Source organism: Xyrauchen texanus, chromosome 2 (genome assembly GCF_025860055.1).
Source record: "Xyrauchen texanus isolate HMW12.3.18 chromosome 2, RBS_HiC_50CHRs, whole genome shotgun sequence".
In the NCBI taxonomy this organism is placed as follows: Eukaryota; Metazoa; Chordata; class Actinopteri; order Cypriniformes; family Catostomidae; genus Xyrauchen; species Xyrauchen texanus.
In genome coordinates this window covers 52,193,256-52,221,095 of record NC_068277.1, presented here as the reverse complement: position 1 = coordinate 52,221,095, position 27,840 = coordinate 52,193,256, and the positions used below count along the sequence as shown (strand labels likewise).

Sequence of the window (27,840 nt, the reverse complement as noted above, 5' to 3'; positions counted from 1 at the left end):
AATAATCAGTTTCTCCTCCATTTTGCCTTCGGAACTATTGTTTGGTGGGAACCAAAACTGTTGGTTATACTGTTGTGTTCTCTAGATTTCGCTAGAGCGGAGCACTTCTATACTCCAATAGGTTGCCGCCGAACCACGTCAAAGCTCATTACCATAATGTTGCCCGCACTTGAACTTTCCTCTGATGGCCACACCGCCCAAGACGCACCGTGCTGCTTCTCGCCACCGAGAGACGCTGGCTGCCATAGAAAATGAATGACTTCTGGTCGATTTAACGCTCTCGATGCCTCTGGTCTGAACACACCATGAGCTGTTAGACACATCCCCTCTTTCCAAAACACCACCATTCAAGCGCTTCTCACGCTTGTCAAACACAAGATTAGCAAAATAGTGCTCTCAGTTGACAACTGTTAAGAATCTGAATATGACATTAAAGCTGAATGTTCCACTTCAACTATTACACTATAAGAACATGCAAAGTTATTGATATGCAGAAAGCACATCAAAGTCTTCTGATGAATGTGTCCACGGCCTGCTTTACAGCACTTTTAAAAGTTTTAACACTGTTCTTTGCGGCCTTGCAAGCACTAGGCAAATCTAGTTTCCTAATGCTTTTTCTCTTTTTTTAACTCCTTCTTTGTCTGCATCCCTTTTTTCTGTCCTTTATGTTATGTGTGTGTGTGTGTGTGTGTGTGTGTGTTGTAGGCGAGCTGGGAGAAGAGGATCTTAAAAAGTTTGAACAGTATGTGTACCGAGTTGGGAATCCCACTGGCCAGGAAGGTAAAGTCTAAACACGTTTATACAAAAAAACAGTCTATTGTATATGCATTTGAAAAATAAGATTTTTTTGTTGTTCCGTTTTTTTAGAGACCGGTCCCAGAGCAGAAAGAGATGACAAATAAATGGAATGAGATGGGAACTGATGATCCAGGTGATGCACACACTCACAGTCTGTACTAGATTTTCACCCTGACTGATGTGTATTGAAGGTAACATCTGTTTCTGTGTGTGTGTGTGTGTGTGTGTGTGTGTGTGTGTGTGTGTGTGTGTCGCGCATGACAGAGTATGTGAGTGGAGTGGAGCGGCCAAAATTTCCCCTCCGTGCTCAAAGCATTCTTTCACTCTGCTCCAGCTCCACTCCGGGTTGTCCATTTCCCACTCCTCACTTGCTCTGCGCTCCTGGATTAGTACAGAAATTACCTCTCCACTGTAAAGTTATTTCAGTATGCTTTTTAATATCACAACCTTCCATGCAGAAGGTGTATTAAATGGAAAATACATTCACAATACTAGAAGAAAAGCTACAATGTGTTTTATTAGGACACTAACATTAGCCTAAGACTAAATTAAATAATTTGTATTGCTTACTTTTTAACATATTGGCTGCATTCTTTGGGTTTGATCAATTAAATATAAAAAAAATGTTGCTAGATGCGAAAAAACAAACAAACAAACAAACAAACAAAACATTAAATTAAAAATATAAATTACCAATGAAAATAATTACACATTTCCAGAACAAAAACCAAACATTAAATTAAATCAAATTAATAAATTACCAAAAAAAACAAACAAAAAAAAAACCATTATTAGGCCTATGTATTATTGCCTAATTATTGCCTATTATTTTCTATTATTGCACTTCTTTTAATTAACCTTGTCCTAAAAAACACTTTTTTCCTCTATTTGCATTTACTGAGCTTTTTCACCTGCAAATGTATAATGCATAAATTAGCCTAAGGCACAAAAATAAATTTAAGTCAAACTACGCAATATTAACATGTTGATTAGTTCAGTTGGTATTTAACATTGTTAAAAGTTCAATTTTATTTATTACCAGACATAATAGCCTAAAGTTCAAATTGAGATGCATTAAATTAGAATGTTGTTATGATTATTCAAAATATTTTATAGGGGGGATATGTATTACTGACCTTTTTAGATTATTTCTCCACAAGTGAATGGATTATCATCGTGTTTTTTGGACACGTCTTTTAGGATTTCACAATAAACTTTTGATAGTGGCATTCCCCTTACCACCCGTGTTCTCCTTCGTCGTCCCGTCATTAATTTTCGCTATATGCCAGTTGACGTATGAATAAAGAGACGAGACACAAGCATGTAGTTAAGTCAATCTTTGCTGGCAGCTTAACTTAATATTAGGGAGCGTGAAAACAGAAAGTTAAAGTAACCTTCGCTCTGGAGATCGAAAATTACGAAGTGCTGCTAGATTTTAAATTAGTATTTTTTTTTTATCACATTCTTTCTGATTATAAATGTGAAATTCCATCTTTCCTTTATGCCAATAGTGTTTAACACTGCTTAACATGTGCTTAATTATTGCATTAAGGTCCGTTAACAGGTGTTTTGCCCATGATAGAGCGTTAGTGGAGCGCTCTTGGAGCGAGAGAAAACAATGACGGTCCGTTTTTTTTTAAAACCCGCTCCTCGCTCCAGTCAAAATCATTCTGCTCCACTCCTCGCTCCAGTCAAAATCATTCTGCTCCACTCCTCGCTCCAGTCAAAATCATTCTGCTCCACTCCTCGCTCCAGTCAAAATCGTTCTGCTCCACTCCTCGCTCCAGTCAAAATCATGCCGCTCCACTCCTCGCTCCGGTCAAAATCATGCCTCTCCACTCCTCGCTCCGGTCAAAATCATTCTGCTCCACTCCTCGCTCCAGTCAAAATCATTCTGCTCCACTCCTCGCTCCAGTCAAAATCATTCTGCTCCACTCCTCGCTGCAGTCAAAATCATGCTGCTCCACTCCTCGCTCCGGTCAAAATCATGCCGCTCCACTCTCGCTCCGGTCAAAAGCATGCCTCTCCACTCCTCGCTCCGGTCAAAATCATGCCTCTCCACTCCTCGCTCCAGTCAAAATCATGCCGCTCCACTCCTCGCTCTAGTCAAAATCATGCCGCTCCACTCCTCGCTCCAGTCAAAATCATGTCTCCCCACTCCTCTCTCCAGTCAAAATCATGTCTCCCCACTCCTCGCTCCAGTCAAAATCATGTCTCCCCACTCCTCGCTCCAGTCAAAATCATGTCTCCCCACTCCTCGCTCCAGTCAAAATCATGCCGCTCCACTCCTCACTCTAGTCAAAATCATGCCGCTCCACTCCTCACTCCAGTCAAAATCATGTCTCCTCGCTCCAGGCAAAATCATGCCGCTCCACTCCTCGCTCCAGTCAAAATCATGCCGCTCCACTCCTCACTCTAGTCAAAATCATGCTGCTCCACTCCTCACTCCAGTCAAAATCATGTCTCCCCACTCCTCGCTCCAGGCAAAATCATGCCGCTCCACTCCTCGCTCCAGGCAAAATCATGCCGCTCCACTCCTCGCTCCAGGCAAAATCATGCCGCTCCACTCACATACTTTGGTGCATGAATTGCAGAATGTTAACACATAGAGGTTTGGCTCTTACACAGAAGCTCTGAGCAGTATAACAGGTCCATAACTATGCTGTGCGTATGATAACATTTACTGCTGTTTGCTGGACACTGGCATAAACACCCCTTCCTGTGAAACCAGAGCATATCCAGAACCTTGGACTTCATCCCAATAACTGAAACTGACACCCCACAGAACTGCCTTTCTTTCTTTCTTTCTTTCTTTCTTTCTTTCTTTCTTTCTTTCTTTCTTTCTTTCTTTCTTTCTTTCGTACTTCATTTTATACATACTTAGACCCCTTCTTCCATTATTGCATTGTTTTATATCTTGCTTTCTCTCTTGTCCTTGTTCGATTTAATTTTTTTTGCAAGATGTGAATGATATAGAAATATAGTATTAACAGGCCAAAGAAGTTTGGTCATGTTAAAGGAATACATGACCAAAGATGAAAAATGTGTAAGCATTTACTCACCCTCATGTCATTCAAAACCCATATGTCACAAAAGAAGAGTTTGGCACCATCAAAGTAGTCCAAATTTGTGTGAGAAACAAACCAAAATTTAAGTCATATTTATTTTACTCTATTACTTTATTTATTACCAATGTCAAGCTTTCTGTACTTTGAAAGTCACTTTTGAATTTTATTGTCACTTCCAGAATTTCTATTGACCTTCTTCCAGAATGTTTACCAAATGAAACCTACAAAAACGCAACCTTTTACTAATGCTGTTTATCAATATCAATCACTGTGTCATACTTAATAACTTGAGCTCAGCAGATAACAGAGAGCAATTAAGCAATTATTAAAATCTTGTGGTTCTTTTTTTAACCTACCATTTCTTGCAGAGCTGGTATATCCACTATATTATCAGTATCGTGCCAGCAGCACCTCATCCATACAGGGTTTGGAACCTGTACCTTTTATAATGGCATTTTAGGGCTGAATGTCATTTGAATGAAACAAAAAATAAACAAGAAAGCTTCTCAGTACAATTCTGTTATGTTACCCATGTCAATTGTAAAGCAGTTTGTGTAATCGGTAGGACATTGTAATATAGAAGTTTGATTATTCTTGGGTATCTGTTTTTTGCAGACCTAAGCAAATTCAGACCTGTATATGCACCCAAAGACTTCCTTGAGGTAGGTTCAGTCTTGCTTACATTATCTAATCAGTTTACTGAAAACATCCGGTCCAATTGAGGACGATAGGTCCAGATATAAAGCAACTGATTGGATTCTCTCAGGAAATGTTTAGCTAAATTACTTTGAGCCATAATTGACTGAGCGGTTGTTAAAGTGATTTGCATGAACCGATCTGGATTCTGATTTTGATCTATGATTAGCACAAAATTCAGAAAGCTTTGAACCAAATGCCTAAAGTACAGCTTTTTACAAGCTTTAGTAAGTCACATTTGGAGCTTGCTAGTTATACTGAGATAAATGCAAATAAAGAAGTGACCGTGATAGTTATGTAAACTTTGTATAGGAGTCGAGGCCTAGCGGTTAGCACTTAGTGATATTAGAGCATCTTTCGCATATACTGTATAAACATTCTCAATGTTTAGATGTGAAATCATTTTAGTGGTGAGGTTTGTGTAAAAGTTATTCCATTCTCTGAATAGTTGATTTTGTTTAAGGTATTTTACAGCTGTATTTGATGTGAAATTTGTCTGATTTTATTCCTAAATCTTTGCCAAAAGATATTTGAAAACAGAAAACTGTGTAAAGAAACAGTGTATATTTTATATAATATATTCGCTGTGCACATTTTGTCTTCTTTAAATGATATATTAAATATTTTCTTCCAGGTGTTGATTGGTTTAAGGAACCCTAATAATGAGCGTAGTGAAGAAGTCACTGTCAGAAGCCAATGGGGATTAATCCAAGTTTCCCTCAATGTCCGTGACATTCCTCAAACGGTGAGCCTCTTCTGTGTCTCCTGCTCTTTCCTATCTCTCCCTTATTTTCATGTCTAGACACGAGCAATTTACATTCATTGCTTATAATCATCTAAAACCATTTCTGTAAACAAATTAAAGTAATCATGTGTTACTGTGATTTAAGGAAAGGAATCTAACTGACAAATTATCTTTGTGCTCAACCACAATGTATCCTTCATTTAAACCATCTGTTGGCTTGCAAGTTGGCTTATTTATCACAATTATTTAACCTCTGCATCACAGTTTACTGTTGTTATTCAATTACATGTCAAAGTCGTAGTTGTGATACAATGAAAATGATTTATGTTAACCTGACTGAGGCCAAAAAGGTTCCATTAATCAGTAAATTACATGACTTTTAATAGGTGAATTATCATAGCTTTAACCAACTTTGCCCATTAGAAATAATTAAACCCATCAACTGTCTGGGTTGCAGAGGGAGACGTATCCAGAACTGGGTCTAACTTATGGGCAGCTTGGTATAGATGATCACACACATGTTCCTCCAGGTATTTATTTATTCCTTTATCATCTAACCATGCATCATTAATTGGATATTATGTGGTCTAAGTTCTACTCGTGCCAAATGTGAGATCCCAAAGTCATGCCATGATGCACTTATATGTGGTCCAAAGAGATGTATGCTTCTGTTTTTGATAAAAGGACCAACATGCCAGAAGTAAACAGAAGTTTCACCATCACTCATCCCCCTAAATTTAGTTCTGAATGACTCCCATTGAGAAAAATAAATGAACCAACAAATGATGAATTTTGGTAAAATAGCTGTGTACGATGTTAGACAGAGAAAAGGCAGGGGTTTAAATGAGATCAGGGAAGCATATTTTTGCAGGTTTTTGATGTACATCAGTCATTTTTATTGCATAAGTAAATATGGAATGAGTAACCAAGTTTGTTTACAGATGTATGCTTGCTTAAAATTAAGTGGATAGGAGCAGTGTTGGGCAAGTTACTCAATAAGTAATCCACTACAAATTACTAAATATTTCTCTAAAATTAATCAGATTACTTTATGGATTCCTTCATCTAAAAAGTAATCACATTACTAATAATTTTACTATTAAATTACTTTTCCTAGAAAAGTTTTTGGTTTTCCACTCAAGTTAAAAATGTCTATATTTTCATTGTCACACTTCAGCTGTCACAGAAACGTTAACAGACGTACATATGTATTCATATTAAATGTATTATACATATTACTTAAGTGCAAGTAATGTACTTAAAAGTAATTACTTTTATTGAATGTTAGTAACTTTAATCTGAGTACAGACATTTTAAATGGTATGAGTTTACTAATTATAATGAACTAATTACTAAGTAACTAATTAATTTGAAATCAGATACACCTGATAGGAGTCTAGCTAAAATGTTATGCCTGTATTATATCGATTTGAAATTCAGTTTGTCGATTGTTCGGTCTCTATGGGTATAAAAGTTGTACCTTTTCTAAGACAAGTCATATATCTTACAATTTCGCCATCTCGTGTGAATGATTTCGAGTAGTCATAAAACTGTCAACTGGGGCTGTGTGATATATATGGAATATTCATTATATTATCAAAATGATTCGCTAAGCAATATCGAGACTATTGCAATGATTCAAAAGGGATAGTTCACCCAAAAATTTAAATTCAGTCATTGTTTACTCAAACCTGTGTTGTTATAACCCCAGATGACTTTCTTTTTCCTAACACAAAGGGAGAAATTGTGAAATTATTTTGTACTCCGTGATGTCATACAGTGGCAGTTTATGGTGACCACCTCTTCAAGCTTCAAAAGGTCACACAATATAATTCAGAAGTCTTTTCAATTATTGTATGTGACTCGAGTCTTGTTCTGAAGGAATACAATAAGGTTTCATGAGAAACAAACCAAAATCTAATGTATTATTAAGTAGAAGTCTTGACTGACCATTGATCTCCTGTGTGCGTTCATAAGACCAACTGCATGCAAGCTTTAGAGCTTCTTGCACGAGAGCAGTTGTTACGCTGCATGCGCGAAATTGGGCATTCAAGAAAAAGTTTTGCTTCAACAGAACCACCAGTGACATTAACAACAGAAAACACAACCTAACTGCGCACAAACCAGAGGGGACAGAACTTACTAAACATGTCAGAAGAGTTTGTAGTCAAAAAATAGATGCATTTCTATGCCCAGCCTTATTTATTTGAACCAGAGTCCTCAATCAAACAGAGTGATGGGGCTAAATGTAGCTACACATACACACCCAGATACTACAGTCAGACTGAGAGTATAGGAGACCACAGTTCACAGAGTTTACACCTATCAAAAGTGAAGTGTAAGAACCAGAGAGAAAGTCGGAGGGAGTGGGAATGTCTGTCACCTCTTCTCTATTCTGAACGGCCATGTGTGTATAACAGACCTCTGCCTGAAGAGACCTTCGCGAAAACAGTTGGTAGGTGTAACATTCTTGGCCAAAGTCAAGTAGTTTTAACTGGCAACTGAGAGGCTGGCATCAATGTAATGTTATCAGCATGATTTTGGACCAGTGCCAGTTCATAGCGAATGGGGTTACCCAGTGCAATTGCAAATATAGAAACCAAACGATCGACAGAATGTCCAGTCACTCGTTGCAACCACAAAAACAAAAACTCTGATTAAACAAATCATAAAATGATTATGGAAATCTACAAATGTGGCACAGTATAACAGAAGAGGAGGTGATAACAGCACTTCACCAGATGTGGAACATTGTAAACTGTCAAATGCACACAGCAATTTTAGTATCAAAATAAAAGCTCCAGGTAAATAGGTGAAGTAAATAGGACAGAAATATATGACGTTTATGTAAATAAAATCTAATCCTCAAAATAATAATTATAATTCAGTTATATCAATTATAATATTATAATAAGAAGCTTACTGGTTCCAACAGTACTAATTTTGTATTATGCAATATTCTACTGCGCTCCCAAAAAAATTAAAGTAATTTTTGTACAAGTATATGAAGGTAAGTAATGGTTATTCTTAAAGCTACTATGTATATGTGGCAGGGTGGGTCATGATTCCACACATCCGGCCCCTAATCAGGCTAATCAAGCCTCAGAGAGGGATAAAGGCCGACTGGAAGCTGCGGTGCGAGAGAGAGATTTACTGACAGCTGTCCGACACCTTTATGTGTTTGTCTTTTTGTTTCAGTTTTATGTTCAACTATTATTTATATTGTCAAGCCGGTTCTCGCCGCCTCCATTCCATGAACCCCCTTTACACTATAATTCTATATAAAATATAAATATATAAGTGCATATTAGTCAGAATGATTAGATCTCATTATCCCTTTGTTCATTTAGTGAAAAACTGTAGGAAACATGTCTTTATTATTTTTTAATTGATTTTTATTCAGTGCCTTTAAAATATTGAATGAACTGTTTGTCTGAAATGATGGTTCCTCCAATAAATAAAAAAAATATATAACTTTTATTTTAGAGCAAATACATAATTATTGAGATATTATCGAAAAGACTGAAAAATATCAAGATATCACTTTTGTAGCCATATTGCCCAGCCCATAATGTCGACCAATTTAGTGCCACTAATGGTAAGAGTTTCACCACTTATTGTTGAAATATTTTTGTTTCATGCTTCTCACTCTCTTCTTCTGTCTCTTGTTATCTCTTCCCTTTCTCTGCTGTTTTAACAGATTTGTTTGAGAGTGAGCACATTCACATTGGAAAAAAAGGTACACTTTTATTTTTTTATTTTTTTTACATATGATGGATGACTTTGTCATGAGCTGTGATTTAAAACTCAAAGTAAAAGCATAAACGTAACATCATTGCCCTGGTGGAGTTCTGTATGGCAGACAGTGACAAATGTGTTTGCATTCAGAAAAGGAGCGTCTCTCTCTACACAGCCATTTATAACCGTCTGTCTCAACATTGTGAATTTAAAAGCTTTTTAAATTGCACCACAGTATATGGATAAGCTTTGGAGGTTTGGAAGTCCCTCTCCTGTTTTTCTGCATTTGTGCAGTGGTGAGCGAGCAGGACAGTGCAGCAGCACAGCAGTACAGTAGACAGGGCTGCCCCACAGGTCTCAGAGCCCAGTTATGGACTCTCATCTTGAACTCCACTGACGATCCTGAGGTAATATACACTCTCTCTCCCTTTCATACACACACAGACATACACAGATCCTCAGATATACATAAACCCACATTAATTGCAGAAATGTTCCATATGCTGTGCATAATACTCTTTCAAAAGTATAGTTACTAAAAGTGTTGTATTTTACACTATGAAGGCAACCAAAAGAGAAAGATAGATGGCTTAAAAGGTGCAAGGACCACAGTATTAGTTAGTTATTCGTAGTTTTTAAATGTATGGATGTAAAAGTTATTTAAAAATGAATTTAATGCTTAAGTGTTTAATTTCTGCACCAATAGTGCTGCCAAACGGAATTGATAAAAATAAACAGCTTGAATCTGATAATATTACAATTATTATTATTAAGTTATAAAAAGTACCTAAGAAGAACTTGTGGGTCAATTTGACCCGATTCATAAAGACCATAATATGCCATTCATTTTTCTTTTAAAACTGAAATGCAGTGACAAAACATAATCAAAATGACACCAGAGCCCAGAAACAATTTTTGAAACCAGTAGAAACTATTATCAGTAGCTCAATATAAAAACAATAGAAGTTAAAGGGATAGTTAACCCAAATATTTACTCACAAATTACATTTACTCACTTTCATGCCGTCCCAGATGTGTATGACTTTTGTTCTTCTGCTGAACACAAACATATATTTTTAGAAGAATATTTCAGCTCTGTAGGTCCTCACAATGCAAGTGAATGGTGACCAAAACTTTGTGGCCAGAATTATACGAGTTGTTTAATCCATGTCTTCTGAAGCGATATAATCACATTGGGTGAGAAACAGATCAATATTTCAATCCTTTTTTACTATAATTCTCCACATTCAGAATGTGAAAGTGGAGATTTATAGTAATAAAATGACTTCAATATTGATCTGTTTCTCACCCAATGTGATTATATCGCTTCAGAAGACATGGATTAAACCACTGGATGGTTTAATCGAATGGATTACTCTATGTATCCTTTATGTGATGTTTGAAGCTTTAAAGGTCTGGTCACCATTCACTTGCACTGTATGGACCTACAGAGCTGAGATATTCTCCTAAAAATCTGCGTTTGTGTTTTGCAGAAGAAATAAAGTCATGCATACAGTATCTCACAAAAGTGAGTACACCCCTCACATTTTTGTAAATATTTGATTATATCTTTTCATGTGACAACACTGAAGAAATGACACTTTGCTACAATGTAAAGTAGTGAGTGTACAGCTTGTATAACAGTTTAAATTGGCTGTCCCCTCAAAATAACTCAACACACAGCCATTAATGTCTAAACCGCTGGCAACAAAAGTGAGTATACCCCTAAGTGAAAATGTCCAAATTGGGCCCAAAGTGTCAATATTTTGTGTGGCCACCATTATTTTCACTGCTTTAACCCTCTTGTGCATGGAGTTCACCAGAGCTTCACAGGTTGCCACTGGAGTCGTCTTCCACTCCTCCATGACAACATCACAGAGCTGATGGATGTTAGAGACCTTGTGCTCCTCCACCTTCTATTTGAGGATGCCCCACAGATGCTCAATAGGGTTTAGGTCTGGAGACATGCTTGGCCAGTCCATCACCTTCACCCTCAGCTTCTTTAGCAAGGCAGTGGTCGTCTTGGAGGTGTGTTTGGGGTCGCTATCATGCTGGAATACTTCCCTGTGGCCCAGTCTCCAAAGGGAGGGGATCATGCTCTGCTTCAGTATGTCACAGTACATGTTGGCATTCATGGTTCCCTCAATAAACTGTAGCTCCCCAGTGCCGGCAGCACTCATGCAGCCCCAGACTAGACACTCCCACCACCATGCTTGACTGTAGGCAAGACACACTTGTCTTTGTACTCCTCACCTGGTTTCTGCCACACATGCTTGACACCATCTGAACCAAATAAGTTTATATTGGTCTCATCAGACCACAGGACATGGTTCCAGTAATCCATGTCCTTAGTCTGCTTGTCTTCAGCAAACTGTTTGCGGGCTTTCTTGTACATCATCTTTAGAAGAGGCTTCCTTCTGGGACGACAGCCATGCAGACCAATTTGATGCAGTGTATGGTCTGAGCACTGACAGGCTGACCCCCCCACCCCTTCAACCTCTGCAGCAATGCTGGCAGCACTCATATGTCTATTTCCCAAAGACAACCTCTGGATATGACGCTGAGCACGTGCACTCAACTTCTTTGGTCGACCATGGCGAGGCCTGTTCTGAGTGGAACCTGTCCTGTTAAACTGCTGTATGGTCTTGGCCACCATGCTGCAGCTCAGTGTCAGGGCCTTGGCAATCTTCTTATATCCTAGGCCATCTTTATGTAGAGCAACAATTCTTTTTTTTTCAGATCCTCAGAGAGTTCTTTGCCATGTGGTGCCATGTTGAACTTCCAGTGACCAGTTTGAGGGAGTGTGAGATCAATGACACCAAATTTAACACACCTGCTCCCCATTCACACCTGAGTAAATGATGAAATGATTTTTTTTTACTATCCCTTTAATTGAGAGCCTCCACCATGATAGGAACAAAAGTGTTTGTGTGTGTGGGGGGAGTCCATTTACCACTCTCATCTTAAAGGTACACACAGTAACTTTTTTGTTTGTGTCAACTTGAACTCACAGTGACTGCTTTGGAGCAGCATCATTAAAACACAAAAGTTTCCAGTTGCAGATGCAATTGTAAAAATTCACTATTCACAGTCAGCAATAATTAATTTAATTAATGAGTGAAAGTGTCCGATAACATTGCGGTTACTGAGATTAAGTGAGTAGCATTCGACTAGTCATGTGATCATAACATGGCCGCCCCCATAAGGGTATCCTCTCCATGTAGAATAAAACAGCTTTTATAAGGTTACTGATATGACTGTAGTTAATCCTTAAGAGTAAAACTTTTTAATGAGGAAAAAATTACTGAGTGCACCTTTTAAATACAAAAGCCATCTTAACACAATTATCTTTGAGCTTCTTGTGTGGTAGAAATGATAGAGGAGGCACCCACTGTAATTTTGCACCTGGTGTATCTTATTGTTGGCACTTTTATCCCTAAAGCAATGTCTCCAAGCTAGTTGATTGCTCCTTGGGCCTCCATTATAGCAGTGAAACGGGCATCTGGAAAGTGTACCCTCTCCATCTGTTAACAAGAGGACAAACACTTGATGTGGGGCGACACTTTTAAAACAAGCAGAGTAATCTGTCACAGTTTGAGCAAGTGTTGCAGATGTGTGCAGGACAGGAGCCGATGGCATGACAGAGAGGAAAAAGGGAAGTCGGTTTAAATGTTTCTAGTGGAACAATTATGTAACTGCTGATAAAGTGGGTGTCTTGATGACAGTGACCAGGCCAGTTCATCTCCATGCTCTCCCAGCCAATAAGGATTAAGTGTGACTGAAACTTTCCTTAAAGTGACTGAACTGAATCTTTGACTGAAATTTCTCTTGATAACTGAAACTGCACCCAAGAGAACTTGTGTTCATTTTATTAAATAATTATATTTATATTTATAATTATCTTATGATATTTATTTCAGTAGACTCTTTTAATTTACTTTTATTCCGTTTAGAACTACTGGGACAATGCACATTACTACACATTTATGTAAATGTGCCAGGCCATTTAACCATTAAACTAAGTCATCAAACATAATTGCAAAAACTATATTTGTTTTCAAACAGGTTTTCCAAACACCCCTGTCTTCCATTGGTCTGACAAACATATAAATTGAAAATGGTCTGAAATTGAAAATGGCTTACTTTCTCTGCATGTTAAGATGGGATAGGAGAAAATACTTTGGCTTTAAAACAAGACATTATAAAACAACCATGCACATTAATATCCATACATAAAGCCAGTTTTGACCCAAGCACATAAATGAACATAAATGATTCACAAACGGTGAAAAGTAATCCTAGTGAACTGCTGCTTTAATTACAATAGCAATTGAATTAGCTAATTGATTAATATTCTTAAAAAATAATAATTGAATTCGCACCAATAGCTGGAGGCAGTTTGATCTATGTACCGAAATGTCTCTTTAAGCATTATTTATTGGTTGATTCAGTTCAGCCGACTGAGATGAATTCACTATTGCTGTTTTTGTCTATTGATTTGTTTGTTTTATTAAACAGGAAATAACACATTACGAACAGCTAAAGGCTAGAGTGATACACAATGCCCTGCTGGTGGACAACCTAATATATAAGGTAACCAAATATTTACAAGGACAATTGTTGGAAAATGGAAAAATGCAGTTTATTTAAGTAACACTCCTGAAAAGTCAGTCTCTTTCCAAGATCTAGCTGTCCTTATACAGATGAAATGAAAAGAGGAACAAAGCATTTTGTTTGCAGTTGATACAATACATTTATACAGTGACCCCTAAATGGCTTTTGGACACCTAAGCCACACTTAAAAAGTGTGTGACTTTTATTGCATTAGATATATAACAAAGTGGAATTCGCAAACATGATGCTAGACATTTTCTCAGAACTAACATAACTTTTCTGAGCCATTTTGCTAATTCTTTTAACCAACTGCACTGAAAAAGACTTTTTGCACCCATGTGTAAATAACACCTGCCAAACAGTGCACCTATTTGCACCACAATAGTCTATTGGAATCAGAAATGTATTATAAACTGCATTGTGAGTGTTGCTTCAGTGACGTGGGGCGTAATGCTGGTGAGCCCATGCCTTTTCTGACCTGGGCTCGATTTGGAATTTGTCGCACTCTTTCCCATGCTGCTTCCTGTCTCCTCACTTAATATTTTTTTAATACTGCTTATAATAATAATACATACAAATTTATATAAATGTAGTTTTACTATAGTAATATTGTAGTAACCATGTTTTTGGCAGAAACCATAGATTTGCTGCAATTAACAATGTTTTTATAGTAATCATGTTTAATTTTGTTGTGACTATGGTGATACTATGGTTACTGTAGTAAAAGCATGGTTCATTTTTGTAAAGGTAGGTTAGGGTTAGGTTGAGGGGTTGGTGTAGGGTGTCTGTGGGACTGTGAATAAACACAATAAACACGCTGCAGTGATGTCCCTATACTGTTAGTATTAAATTAGGGGTGCAAATAGTATCTGATGCTATTTGCATCAGGGGTTACCTTTAATCGCAGGTTCCAAAAAGCATCTGGGGGAAAACAAAGATGGATAAGGTTAACTTAAGTTTTATTTCACAAGTTTTTGCATACAATTTTTATAAATATTATTGGTATAAATGAAGTAAAATGTAATTAATTTAATGGCATAATATTGATTGAAGTGAGAGAGTGCATTGAACAAACATTTGAGTAACATTTATTTGCAAATCTGATGGTATTTAAACACGGTATTTAATTAAGCTTTGTCCATTTCAATTTTACTATGTACTAGAACATTCCACATTTCAAAATTTCAATATTAAAGGGAAAGTTCACCAAAAAAATCGAAATTCTCTCATGATTGACTCACCTTTAAGCCATTCCAGATATGTTTGTCTTTCCTTCTTCAGCAGAACCGAAATTAAGATTTTTACAAGCACATTTCAGTTCTGTATTCGATTTGCTTCAGAAGACATTCATTGATTGACTGGAGTCATAAGAATGACTTTTATGATGCTTAAATATGATGTTTGGTCTGTCAAATAGCCAGCAGTCTAATGGCACCTGTTTACTTAAATTGTAAGGAGAAAAAGAGATGAAATGTGCTTATAAAAATCTTCACTTCAGTTCTGCTGAAGAAGGAAAGTCATACACATATGAGATGGCTTAAAGATAAGTAAATCATGAGAGGATTTTCATTTTTGTGTGAACTAACCCTTTAAGACAGGGGTGTCAAACTCAGTTCCTGGAGGGCCACAGCCCTGCAGAGTTAAGTTCGAGCACTGCTCCAAAATGCCTTCTTGTAATCTTTAAGCACTCCTGAAGACCTTGATTAGCTGCTTCAGGTGTTTTTAATTAGGGTTGGAGCTAAACTCTGCTGGACTGTGGCCCTCCAGGAACCGAGTTTGACACCCCTGCTTTAAGACCTTAAACAATGTACCACATGGCAGATGGAAGCTTCCCACAGCAGATTATTTATTATTCAAGCCCAGTGCATGCTGAAAAACAACAGCTTTGAAAAGTTACTTAAAATGTAATTATTTTATTTACCACTGAAATTTTCTCAAATAAGCGAATAAATTTGACACTGTTTTCAACTTTTGGACTGATGCATGTTGACGCATTGTAAAAATAACTATTATATTTACTTAAGCTAAAGCATTCATTTTCACATGTTTGAATTAAAAAACATGTGTAGTATTTACTTAATATTTTCATAAACCTTTTCAATGTAGAAAGTACTTAAAGGAATATTCCAGATTCAATACAAATTAAGCTCAATCAACAGCATTTTTGGAAGCATTACCACAAAAAATTATTTTGACCGTCATTTTCTTTAAAAAAGAAGATTACACGAAGTTACAGTGACAATGGAAGTGAATGGGGGCCAATTTTTAGAGGGTTTAAAGGCAGAAATATGAAGCTTATAATTTTTATATAAGCACTTACATTAATTCTTTTGTTAAAATTAATGTATTATTTGAGCTGTAAAGTTGTTTAAATCATAATTTTACAGTCATTTTAGGAGTTTATGGTTTGTTGACATTACATCGTCATGGCAATGAAGTTGTACAATTGGCTATAACTTTACACAGAAAAGGATTATAAGTGTTTTCATCACACTAAAATCATGTTAACACACATATTGCTTATGTCTTGTGGCTATACTTTTGAAACAGTGAGTATTATAATGTTTATAGATTGGCCCTCATTCACGTCTATTGTAAGTGCCTCACTGGAACTCAAATTTTTAAAGGTTTAAAAGCAGAAATGTGAAACTTATAATTTCATAAAGCACTTACATTACCTCTTCTGTTAAAATTAATGTATTATTTGAGCTATAAAATGTTTCAAGGATTTTAGGGTTTGTTGACATTACATCGTCATGGCAACAGAGTTTAAAAATTGGCTATAACTTTCCACAGAAAAGATTAGCAAGTGATTTATAACATTAAAATCATATTAACTCGCATATTGTTTACGTCTCCTGGCTAAAATTTTGAAATAGTTAAATTTTTAACAAAATAAAAATTGGCCCCATTCACTTCCATTGTAACTGCCTCACTTTAAAGAAAAGGAGGGACATATCAAAATACATTTTTGTGGTAATCAACATTATGCTATAAATGCTGTTGTATGTAATTTTGCACCTGGCACATCTCATCGTTGGTGCTTTTATCCCTAAAATAATGTCTCCAAGCTGGTTGAACACTAATATAAAATATGATTTTTTTTAAAGATTACTCCATTCAATTTTATGGACATATGTTATGAAATTGAAATCATAGATTCATCCTATTTTTAGTTTTTAGTTCTAGTGCAAATTTAGTGCATATGTTCCAATGCACCCGTTTCTGATTAAAATGTCTGATTTTGTCTCAGGATGTGAAGCTCACGGCCAGTAATGACGATTACTACTTCGTATTTGAGGACTATTTATATCAGGTGAGTGAACACTAATTCTAAATAATTTACAAAACAACCTTTCAGTCAACTGATTTTGAACAAGAATTGTTCTCATCGAGTCTTAAACGATGTAGACATTGATGTGTCATCTAGTAGACTAAACTATTGTGAGAAGATTATTGCAAACCCATGTTCTTTGGCTTCATATACCGTACCTAAACCAGATAAGGCTGGATTGTATAGTCTCCTAGATAGACCTCTCTAAACAACACTCTTTTTGCAGGGAATTCACCATGAGTCATTTCTTATTACAAGAGTTTTGTATTTCGGGAACTTGATATTTTCTTTAACTTCTATTAATGCCATCATCGGGCTCAAATTGTCCCTTTTCGTCATTTTTCTGTTTTGTTTAGTTTTTTTCAAACAGTACAAATACCTTGATTTGTACTGAAGATACACTGCCTTGAATGAGTGGCCATTATTAGATGTTGTTTGTGAAGAATTTACTCTTTCTCTTCTACTTGCATAAATGGTTCATCGGCTTGAAAACAAACATTTTAGAGGCTCCAAACTACACTTCAATTTTCACTTTGGTGTTTCATTGGCTGCTATTCCCTGGACAACCATCAATGTGCCTCTTTGCCTTGTTTCCCGGGGCTGTTTGTGTCTGCATTTTCTCTGCATTTGGATAGAAAAGCCTGTGGGGTTTTGAGCTTCACAAGAACACATTTTATCATCACTATGGAACTGGAATATGGTTTGCAGACAGGGCCCGTGGGTTTGTGGGGCCCTAGGCAAAATCATGAAAATGGGCAGCCTGGTGTGAAACCTTTTAAACATCCATAGAACCACTGCAAACGTGATGAGTAGATTTATTTAACAGAAAACTCTAAAAAGAAGCAGTATACGGTATAGCTCGGTAGACCACAAATAACATGTCTGATAGCCCCCCCCCCCCACCCCCCAACATGAAGATGCATGCACAAGGGAATATGTGTATATTAGTTCCTGTGAAAAGTCACCATTTTATCGCCTTTCAGTTTTGTTCTAGAAGTACAAATAAACCAACATCTCAATGGAAACTGCATGTAATGTATGATAATTACTGGGTAACATTTTACAACAAGGTTTGCATTAGGTATCAACTAATGATAACAAATACAACCATAGGGGGCCTGGGTAGCTCAGCGAGTAAAGACACTGACTACCACCCCTGGAGTCACAAGTTCGAATCCCAGGGTGTGCTGAGTGTCTCCTAAGCAACCAGATTAGCCCAGTTGCTAGGGAGGATAGTCACATGGGGTAACCTCCTCTTGGTCCCTATTATGGGGTTCGCTCTCGGTGGGGCACCTGGTGAGTTGTGCGTGGATGCTGCGCTCAACAAGCCACATGATAAGATGCGCGGATTGACGTACTCAGTAGTGGAGGCAACCCGTATTGAGGTGAGTCACTACGCCACCACAAGGACTTAGAGTGCATGGGGCATTGGGCATTCCAAATAAATAATAATATATAAATAAAAAATACAACCATAAATGTTACCCATTAACTGCTTTTTAAATAGTTTTTTGTTTTAATAGTTTAGATTAGTTTAAATGTCATGGCTGACATTTGTTGGAATTCAATTTAAACTACCCACATATGTGTAAATGTTTATTTAGAGCAACAAAATATAAACGCAACACCTCGAAATATACATTTGTAATGAAATGTAAAGAATAAACTCATACCTCTTATATAGCAGAGATCTTTGCAAATAATGTGGTTTGGTTATTTTCTAGATTCATTGCTCATATTTTCACTCTATATGAGTTTTTTTGCGCCTGTATATCGGCAGTGTCTGAATTCCTTCCCCAGCATATTATTCTTGAGAAAACGTGAACAGCCCTAATGATTTGTCAACTACCGTTTCTGCTATCCTTTACACAAAATAAGCCTCAAAGTCTCAAATAGCCACAAAGCAACTATAACTTTTTTCCTGCTTTCTGTCAGGCTTGTGCATTATTCAGCAAGGTGTGTGATCTGTGTCTAATTATACTGTTATAAGAAGTGGCACTCAAATACCCTGCAATGCTTTGCATTCTGAATAAATTATGCAGATTAGTGTGTACTGCTTAGCTTTACTTTTTGCTGATTTTAAATATACTGCTGTTATTTTATTTGTTGTAACTGTCAGTTATTTGTCTTTATGTGATTGTTCAGAGCTCATTTTATACTTGTATGTTGTTTTTAGTTTTCACCGTCACTGTGATTTGTATGCCAAGTGATCAGGTCCATGCGTGTTGCATGCTCTGCTGAGTAGGGATGGGCAATACCACTTATTTTCTTTTCGATCCGATACCAAGTACTTTTAGGCCAGTTTCGCCGATATCGATACCAATATTGATACCTCTAATAAATTGAATTTATACAAATTCTATGGACAAAATTAGTAACTTAAATTATTACTTAATTTTTTCTATATATATTTATAGGCAGAAAATATTAGGCTGCTTTGTTTACCTTTTAAAAATTAGTAAGTATAAGCAACATATAAAACCCTATAGACCATAGATTAACCATAATTATTATATGGTTACTATTACTAAAACCAAGTTACAATATGGATACTACAATAATGCTGTAACAAAAACATGGTTAATTGTTTCAAAACCTTGGTTACTGACAAGAAAACGAAACAAAAATACAACATGGTTACCACAGTTGTGGCTACTAGTCATTGTTAATATAATATTACTACTGTAAATCCATGGCAAATGTTCATGAGGGTATAATTTATTAACGAGGATTACAGATCATTTATCAATGTTTTAACACCTTTGAATTTAAATAAACCAGTAAAATTGGTCACACAGTAATGGGCTTGCCATTATAAATTATAATATATGTCATGCATCATGCCATGCAACAATTAAAACCACTTTCCACTTTGAAGCTTATGAGATGTATTAATATTCTTGTTGTCTAAATAATAAGATCACTAGTTAAAAAAAAAACAATCTAAATCGCTATTTTTATGTGAGTATCGATATTCTTGATACCACATCAGTATCGGAAGTATCGATAGTTTAGGTATCGATCCCCCCATCCCTACTCCTAAGTGTGTGCATGATAGAAACCATTGGACTGTGGAGAAGTTCAAAATAAAAGTCATCACTGTTTCTTAATCTTTTGATTTGTTCATTTATTTTACATATGTTCGCACCTTCACTGGGCCTCCCCAGGCATGTCTGGCCCTAGGCAGCTGCCTGTTTTGTTTGCACAACGGGCCGGCCCTGTTTGCAGATGTGAAGAGATAAAAGAGGCCAGCCTGCTTTTAAATATTGGTTTAGTGTGAACTCTCTGGACAGTTCAAGAATTTCACCATCTGAGTTGTCAGATCTCGGATACTAGGTGGTAGTACTATGGTGATTAGAAAGCTGGATGTGTTAAAAAGTTAAAAAGAAAATAGGTGAAAGGCACAAACCTGTTGTAACATGTTTTGGTAATGGCACCAAGAATCAAAGCATTAATACAGAATACATTTTATCTGCATACAGGTGTGTGTATTTCAGCTATTTTAAAGCATCTTTTAATGCAGCTCTTCCAATTAGATTTTGTCGCCAGAACTATTATTTCTGTGTAATTAGAAATTGAGCTGTTTTTATGCTTTGTTTTAAAGCAAATAATATGGATCAATTGTGATTGTTTTGAAAGTGCCACATTTGAATCAGCCAATGAATGACTATGTAGTTGTGTTAGTTGAACTACACACTTCACCTTTTACTTTATAATATGGTAGTGTAAAAAATATTCTTATTAGAAAGATTAAAAAAAGTGGTAATGTTTGAATGTTTTTAAACTTTGAGCAACATCCCTAAATGACATTGATGTTAATGCAATGTATTCTTTTAGAGGTTTTATGTTGCTAGGATTGTTACAAGCAACTTACATCAGGTTGGAAAGAAAACCTTTAGAAATCCATTAAAAAACAAATTAGGAAAATGTGGTTACTGAGAAACCTGCATTATAGGAAGCAGATAAAAATATGTCTGCAGAAGTCTGATTGCTGTTCTTTTAAAATGAATTATATGTCCATTATGGGAATGTGTAATAAAAGAAAGAACTCACCTGTTTGACCGTGGGAGGCTTTGGCTCTAAAGTGGCTCTCCAAATGTGATTGCACCAGGAAATTTACCAAAGCTAAAAGTTTGTTTGCAATACAAGTTTGTGTGGCACTTATTTGTGCATTGTTTTTCTCCTCAGGTTTTGCTATGTTTCTCTCGAGACACTGCAGTCCTGGAGCATTTCAACTACAACAGTGCTACGCCACCTAAATCATGCATCCAAAGTAATGTCTTTGCATGTTTATCTTTTTACTGTAACAATGTCTCCCTTACCTTCTTTTCAATCTATGAAATTGTCTTTTTCTTAGGCAAATCTGGTTCAGAGCATTTTGCTGTGGTTTACCCCCCAAATGGTAAGAAAGCAGCTTTTAAATGCATTCATATTCAAGTATGTACCAGTCAGTATCATCGTTTGTTGAATTCTCTGATTTTGGTTTATTGATTCTGATTTATTAGTTTAATCCTTTAAGCTTTGAGGGTGTTTTTAAAGATATCATGTTTAAGTGGTATGCCCAAAATTAAAGGCTTATAACTCTACAAAAAAAATAAAAATGAATGATATAGATTATGATAAATTGAGACTCTTGCCTTAGAAACGGCTGAAAAATAAAAAGAAGACAAAAATTAACTTTATTTCTTATTTTTCTGATTTGACATTATATATCTCAGGGTGTAAATAAGGTAGCTCTGAAAAAAACAAAAGCTCTGCTTTTGTTTTATTCCCAATGACCCCTAACAAAGTAATCAAAAGTTATAGCTTATAGCAAAATAATTTATCTCATTGTCCAAAAACATCTCCAAGTGTCCAAAAGCTTCTCCAAACAAATAAAGCATAATAATTGTACATAATAACTAATTACACGTGCAAATACAAAAAATATATATATATATTTTCTCTCCAAAGCATGCAAGCATGAGAAACAAAATCTTGTTGAGTTCCATTCTGTCATTTGAGTCATCCCTGTGTCTGTGTCATCTTCTGGTGGCCATATGTAATTAGACTGAACGATTTTCTCTGCCCATATTTGGATGAATCCACCTGTAGCTGCAGCAATCTGAATATGCTTATATGAACTGAATTCTAATACAATTGGTTTAGCATTCCATGACATTGGACAACGTACAACACAAATTCCGATGAAGTCATCTGATCCAGGAAAGCTAATGTGTTTTTAGCCAGATATCACACTAATGATCTGAGCATCTGATTACGTTGTTTGTGGGCTCATTTGAATGGGAATCCCCTTCCCATTATAGTCTGTGATATTTATGTTCTGTTTATTTTTCGTGAAGTTGTAAGCAAATACGCACTTATAGACATTACCTGTTTAAAGGTAACGTGTATGTCAAAGACATACTATTTAGCTATTACTCACCTTTTTTTGTCTCTGAGAAAAACAAACAGGCTGGTTGTATTTTACTCTTTAAAAACTTTGACATATGGCTATTTGATTTTTTTTTTTAATGATTACAATAATATGTACATTGCAAAATTATTAATAAATTGCCAAAATGGAACACTTCTGATTTGTCTGCAAATTTCAAAGCCCTTGTTCAATTTTGTTCATAATGTCTACAGGCAGTGTAAAGTACAGCTTCTTAGCTTTAAAACGATACCTATTTTGTGTTGGTCAAGACTGTAGTTATTGAAATTTTAATAATATATATTTTTTTTTTATCAAAATACATCGGCAGGGCCGATACAAGCTTAAAGAGTTAACAGGATCACTGAAACAATTTTGTTATAACAGTAACAGTGTGCTAACAATGTCACAAACAATTGCCTCTCTCTCCCAAAGGTGTCATCCCATTCCATGGCTTCTCAATGTATGGTGAGTTTGAAACATGAAGAATACAGCACAAAACCTTATATACAAAATACAGCTCAGCTACATTTTTTGGTAACACTTTAAAAAAATGGTTCCATTCATAACATTAGTTAATGCATTAGGTATCAAGAACTAACAATGAACAATGTATTTTTTTTATAGCATTTATTCATCTTTGTAAGTTCTAGTTAATAATAATACAATTGTTCATTTTTAGTTCATGTTAGTTCATAGTCCATTAACTAATGTTAACATCTAAAACTTTTGATTTTAAAAATGTATTACTTAGTGTTGAAATTAAAATTAACCAAGATTAATAAATGCTGTAAAAGCATTGTGCATTGTTAGTTCATGTTACCTAATGTTGTAAACTAATATTAACAAATGGTACATTGTAAATTGTAAAAAAAAAATTCATTCAAATGAGACACTTGATTGGCATCGGTGTAGTTCTCTCTTTTACATCGGCAAAACAACATACAACAACAGCATGAAAAACAAAAAGAAACAATTCCATTTCTTACTATATGATGAATAGTTCTGGTTCTAAAATCTGATTGGAACATAAAATTATTCTTTATTAATGTTATGAATCTATTTGAGTTGTTTGGCAACCGTAAACAGCTTAAAGTCTAAGAAACTAAAAAACTTGGTTGAAGAGCTGTTTGTTCTGATTTATATTTGTAATAAATGTGACTAACTTTGCTTACTCCTTATTAAACATTTGGTGTCTTTTATCATATTGGTGTTGTTACAGTTTTATTAAAGCAATAAGTAGGCCCACATGGAACTATGCGCTCAGAATCCCACAGAAAGCGCTGCAGATATCAGCATAATTGAAATGTCTGTTGTTTGCATATTTCTACTCATCCCCTAACCCTTGCATTTTCATTTATTAATTATTTCAGTTAGTTGGATTAAGCTTTAAGCTATCAGTAAGACTCTAGTGCTGTCAGCTCTGTTTAACACATTTTACAATTCCACACAATTTCCCTCCAAAATCAGTGAAGAAATGTTGTCTGGGCATAAGCCATGAAAGGCTATGAATTTCAGTGATTTTACCACAGAAAGGGGTGTTTTTAAGGCAGGGGTGGGGGTGCTGTGCCCCTGTGTCAATAGCCCAAGATCTATCCTCAGGTCCATAATCCTCCCAGTCAACCAGGTTCTGGAACCCTCTCCCCATCCACCTGATGTCAACCACTCTCCTGACCGTGTACACCAGAGAGCCCTCAACAAGACACGGAGGAGGTCGGACAGGTGTGGTGTAAATTAGAGCGTAAAATGGGCTTAATTTTGGAGACATGAAAAAACGGAATAATGACCTTGGTGATGAGAAATGGCCCAATAAACAGCTTATGTGAGGGGAGTCATAGCAGAATGTCTTTAGAGGACAACCAAACCTTTAGCCAGCACAAGTAAGCTGGGGACTTAGACCGGTGATGGTCCATCGACCTCTTAACACAAGCGCCGTTCCATATGAGAGCTTCTCTGGTGGCTTTCCAGGTGTGCCGGCAACTCTGAATAAATGCGTGGGTGGGTGGGACCTGAACGTAGGGTTCTTGTGGGGAACAGAGGGGGCTGATAACCGAGGCTACACTGGAAGGGTGATAACCTCACAGACGATGACTGCAATGAGTTGTGGGTGTACTCGACCCAGACTAAATGATTGCTCGAAGAAGATGGATTGCGAGAGGCCACTCGGCGCAGGGTTTTTTCCAATTCCTGATTCACCCGCTTCACTTGCCCATTTGTTTGCGGGTGGAACCCAGAAGACAAACTCACTGTAGCCCCCAGCTATCGAAAGAATTCTGCAAAAATGTGAGACAAATTGGGGGCCTCTGTCAGAAACCACATCGACTGGGAGGTCATAAATGTGGAAGATGTGGTTTATGACTGCTACCACTGTCTCCCTCGCTGTGGGTAATTTGGGAAGGGGATTGAAATGAGCTGCCTTTGAGAACTGGTCCACTGGTGTTGCCATTGTAGAAGGGGAGACAGTTTAAAAATCCATGGCTATGTGCGACCGGGGTCTCAAAGGGACAGACAACATTAGGAGGAGCTTGCCGGGGGGGTTACAGGAGGTCTTATTAGTCACGCAAATGGGGCAAGTGGCTATGAACTGGCATATGTCTCACGCAACCGATGGCCACCAGAATCATTGTCTTTTAAGAAGAGAGGTGAGCTCAGCGAGCTGCAATGCCATCATCTCCAGAGCTCGGTTCGATGCAGAGATCTGATCCTGCTGACATTCAAGTAAAGCTCCCTGCTGAGAGACTGCGGAGTGAAGAGTAGACTCCTCTGCTAGGTCCATACTTGGCTAGATTGTTCTGTCAGAGAGCAAGAGCGAGACAAAGAGACCCAAGAGCAGAGGAACAGTTCAAAGGATTTATTAACAATAAATATTCACTTCAAATGTGTTTGCGATGACTGAGAATCCCGGCAATGTCTTCAAAAGTGGGGAGAAGTTTGTGGATGTGTGCGTGCCGTGGCCGCGCAATGTGCAAATCTGTGAATAGTTTGTTCGTAGGTGAGTGTGTGTGTTGTGGAAGTCAGGAGCAGATTCGTAGGAATCCTCTGTTGAAGCGTAGTGAGGTGCAGAGAACAGCACCCAGCAGACTGGAAGGTCTTCTGACACACGGGGGAGAGACAAGGAATCCTCTGTTAAAGACTTGTGTGCTCAGAGAACAAGCGTACAGCAAACTGGAAGGCAACCACACTCCCGATATGTGGGCAGAGATGGGCAACCAAACAGATACTAATGCGCGGCACACCAATCAAAAGTGAGAGGCACACATGTGCTCAATAAAGGAGAATTGAGCTTAATATTAGCAACCGCGTTCTCTCATAAGAGGCGCACACCAAGTGCACTCAATAAGGAATGCGCATAGACACTAACAGACATAATAATGATTAAAAAAAACAAAAAACACATTAAAGCCATTTTATTGGTCACTTATAATTATGATGCATGTAACTTTTTTAAACTCATAACTAATAGTAATTGAGCCTATCATTCATTTTACCCAAGAATGTTATTGCATTAGTCTTTCTATAGAACAGCATGGCAACATGGCTTGAAGTTTGTGGGTAAAACAGAACATTAGGGTGTATTGACTCATTGAAACATTTGTCATGAGCCTTTTGTTTATATATTTGTTTATATATTAAGTTTTTACTCCAATTTGTTGAATCTTTGGTTGTCTTGCATGTCCACAAATATTAAAACAGCAAATTATATTTTATATGTGTACAGGGGATATTTAAGGTATAATACATTACCCCCCCACCCCCACCAGACAAATTGGTCTAGAACGGCCTCTGTTTTTAGGCACAATATGAAGCAGAGTACCATGGTAAAATCACTTTAATAATTTACTGTGGATATGTCTGTGTTTTGTGCTGCAGTGGCCCCTCTGTGTTTTCTATATAATGAGCCGTCTAAGTTGTACAGCGTGTTCAGGGAGATGTATATCCGCCACTTCTTCAGACTGCACTCTATCTCCTCACATCCGTCTGTAAGTATGTTTGTTTGTGTTGTGACACAACAAAACGGATTTCTTAAGTGTCATTTGATTGGCATGATGAAGATTGTCTCTGATCTCACCAAACATGTATGTGTGTGTTAGGGTGTAGTGTCGCTGTGCTTGCAATTTGAGAGATTACTGCAGACCCACCTTCCTCAACTTTTCTACCATCTACGGGAGATAGGAGCCCAACCGTGAGTTTATTGTGTATATATTTAATTTAGTTCTCTTATGAAGATTTTGCTCCTGGACACAGGGGTGGTAGGTTATTTTTCAACGGCCAGTTGCAAAACACACTTTAAGTTAAGAATACCTTTAATGATACCTTTAATGATAATATAAATAGTAAATTATAATGATAATGAACTACTTAATTTTTTGTGGTTTGTTGTATTTAGGCAAAGATCCTTAACCAATATACTACATTGCAACTCACATTTTCTTCCTAAAATGTAAAAATCTAGTTTTATGTGTAGATTCCTGTTCAGGCCACAATTGTAATAGCTACTGGTTTTGTTGCTTTAACATCCAGCTGAAAGTGACTTACACTGTGATTCCACTGTGTGTGCTGTGTTGTAATAGTACAGCTCCACCTATTGTCTGAATTATGCACATACAAGTCTTAAAATTCAAACTTTTCATTGAAGCAGATAAGATTTTTGGAAGCCACATTATATTAGGTGTCTTTAACTACTATGTACTTAAGCATGAATCCATGGTGCTCCATGTAGCTACTTTGTCACTGCTACACTGCAATAAAGACTTCAGCATCTTCAACCAAAGACCAAGATGTCCATTCCATTCTGTCCTTTCTCTTTTTTGTTTCTTAAACCCCTACCAACCTCAGTAGTAGCAAATGTGAATCTTGTGAGAATTTTTGCAGAAAAACATTTAGATGCACAATAAGTAAATTGTATTGTATGTATTTTAATGTTAGTACATAGTAGTTAAAGACACCTAATATAAAGTGGGACCAATTATTGTTTAAAATTGATCTACATGTGTATTTTTGTGAGTGTCTTTTCCTCAGTTTGTGTGTGCATATTCCTTAGATTACGAATTGCCTTTAAGTGGATTGTCCGAGCCTTCTCTGGATACCTGTCCACCGATCAGCTCTTGTTGTTGTGGGACCGTATCCTAGGATATGATTCCTTAGAGATAGTGGCAGGTGGGTCAGTCCTCCCTAATGCTTGACCTTTTACCAACTGTTTTGAACATGGAACATGTAATTATGCTAATTTAAAGGGATAGTTCACGCCCAAAATGAAAATTCTCATAATTTACTCACACTCATGCCATCCCATATAAAAGTATGTTTTTCTTTATTCTGCAGAACACAAGTTAAGATATTTAGACGAAAATTTCAGCTCTGTAGGTCCATACAATGCAAGTGAATGGGTGCCAAATTGTGATGCTCCAAAAAGCACATAAATGCAGCATAAAAG

At 36.8% G+C, this 27,840-nt stretch overlaps 1 protein-coding gene across 3 annotated transcripts in view; it reads left to right on the top strand.

Moving 5' to 3' along the window:
• The window catches only part of LOC127658785 (TBC1 domain family member 19-like), a 39,431-nt gene that overhangs the window by 8,274 nt on the left and 3,317 nt on the right, over positions 1-27,840 (top strand). For all 3 annotated transcript variants that reach the window (XM_052148344.1, XM_052148340.1, XM_052148347.1), the window contains 15 exons: positions 706-780; positions 868-931; positions 4,482-4,528; positions 5,197-5,307; positions 5,765-5,837; positions 9,008-9,046; positions 9,340-9,452; positions 13,564-13,638; positions 16,913-16,975; positions 21,182-21,266; positions 21,351-21,395; positions 22,842-22,874; positions 26,277-26,386; positions 26,498-26,589; positions 27,448-27,563. In XM_052148344.1, coding sequence (XP_052004304.1) covers positions 706-780; positions 868-931; positions 4,482-4,528; positions 5,197-5,307; positions 5,765-5,837; positions 9,008-9,046; positions 9,340-9,452; positions 13,564-13,638; positions 16,913-16,975; positions 21,182-21,266; positions 21,351-21,395; positions 22,842-22,874; positions 26,277-26,386; positions 26,498-26,589; positions 27,448-27,563 — 1,141 coding nt within the window. The remainder of the gene's footprint in view (positions 1-705; positions 781-867; positions 932-4,481; positions 4,529-5,196; positions 5,308-5,764; positions 5,838-9,007; positions 9,047-9,339; positions 9,453-13,563; positions 13,639-16,912; positions 16,976-21,181; positions 21,267-21,350; positions 21,396-22,841; positions 22,875-26,276; positions 26,387-26,497; positions 26,590-27,447; positions 27,564-27,840) is intronic.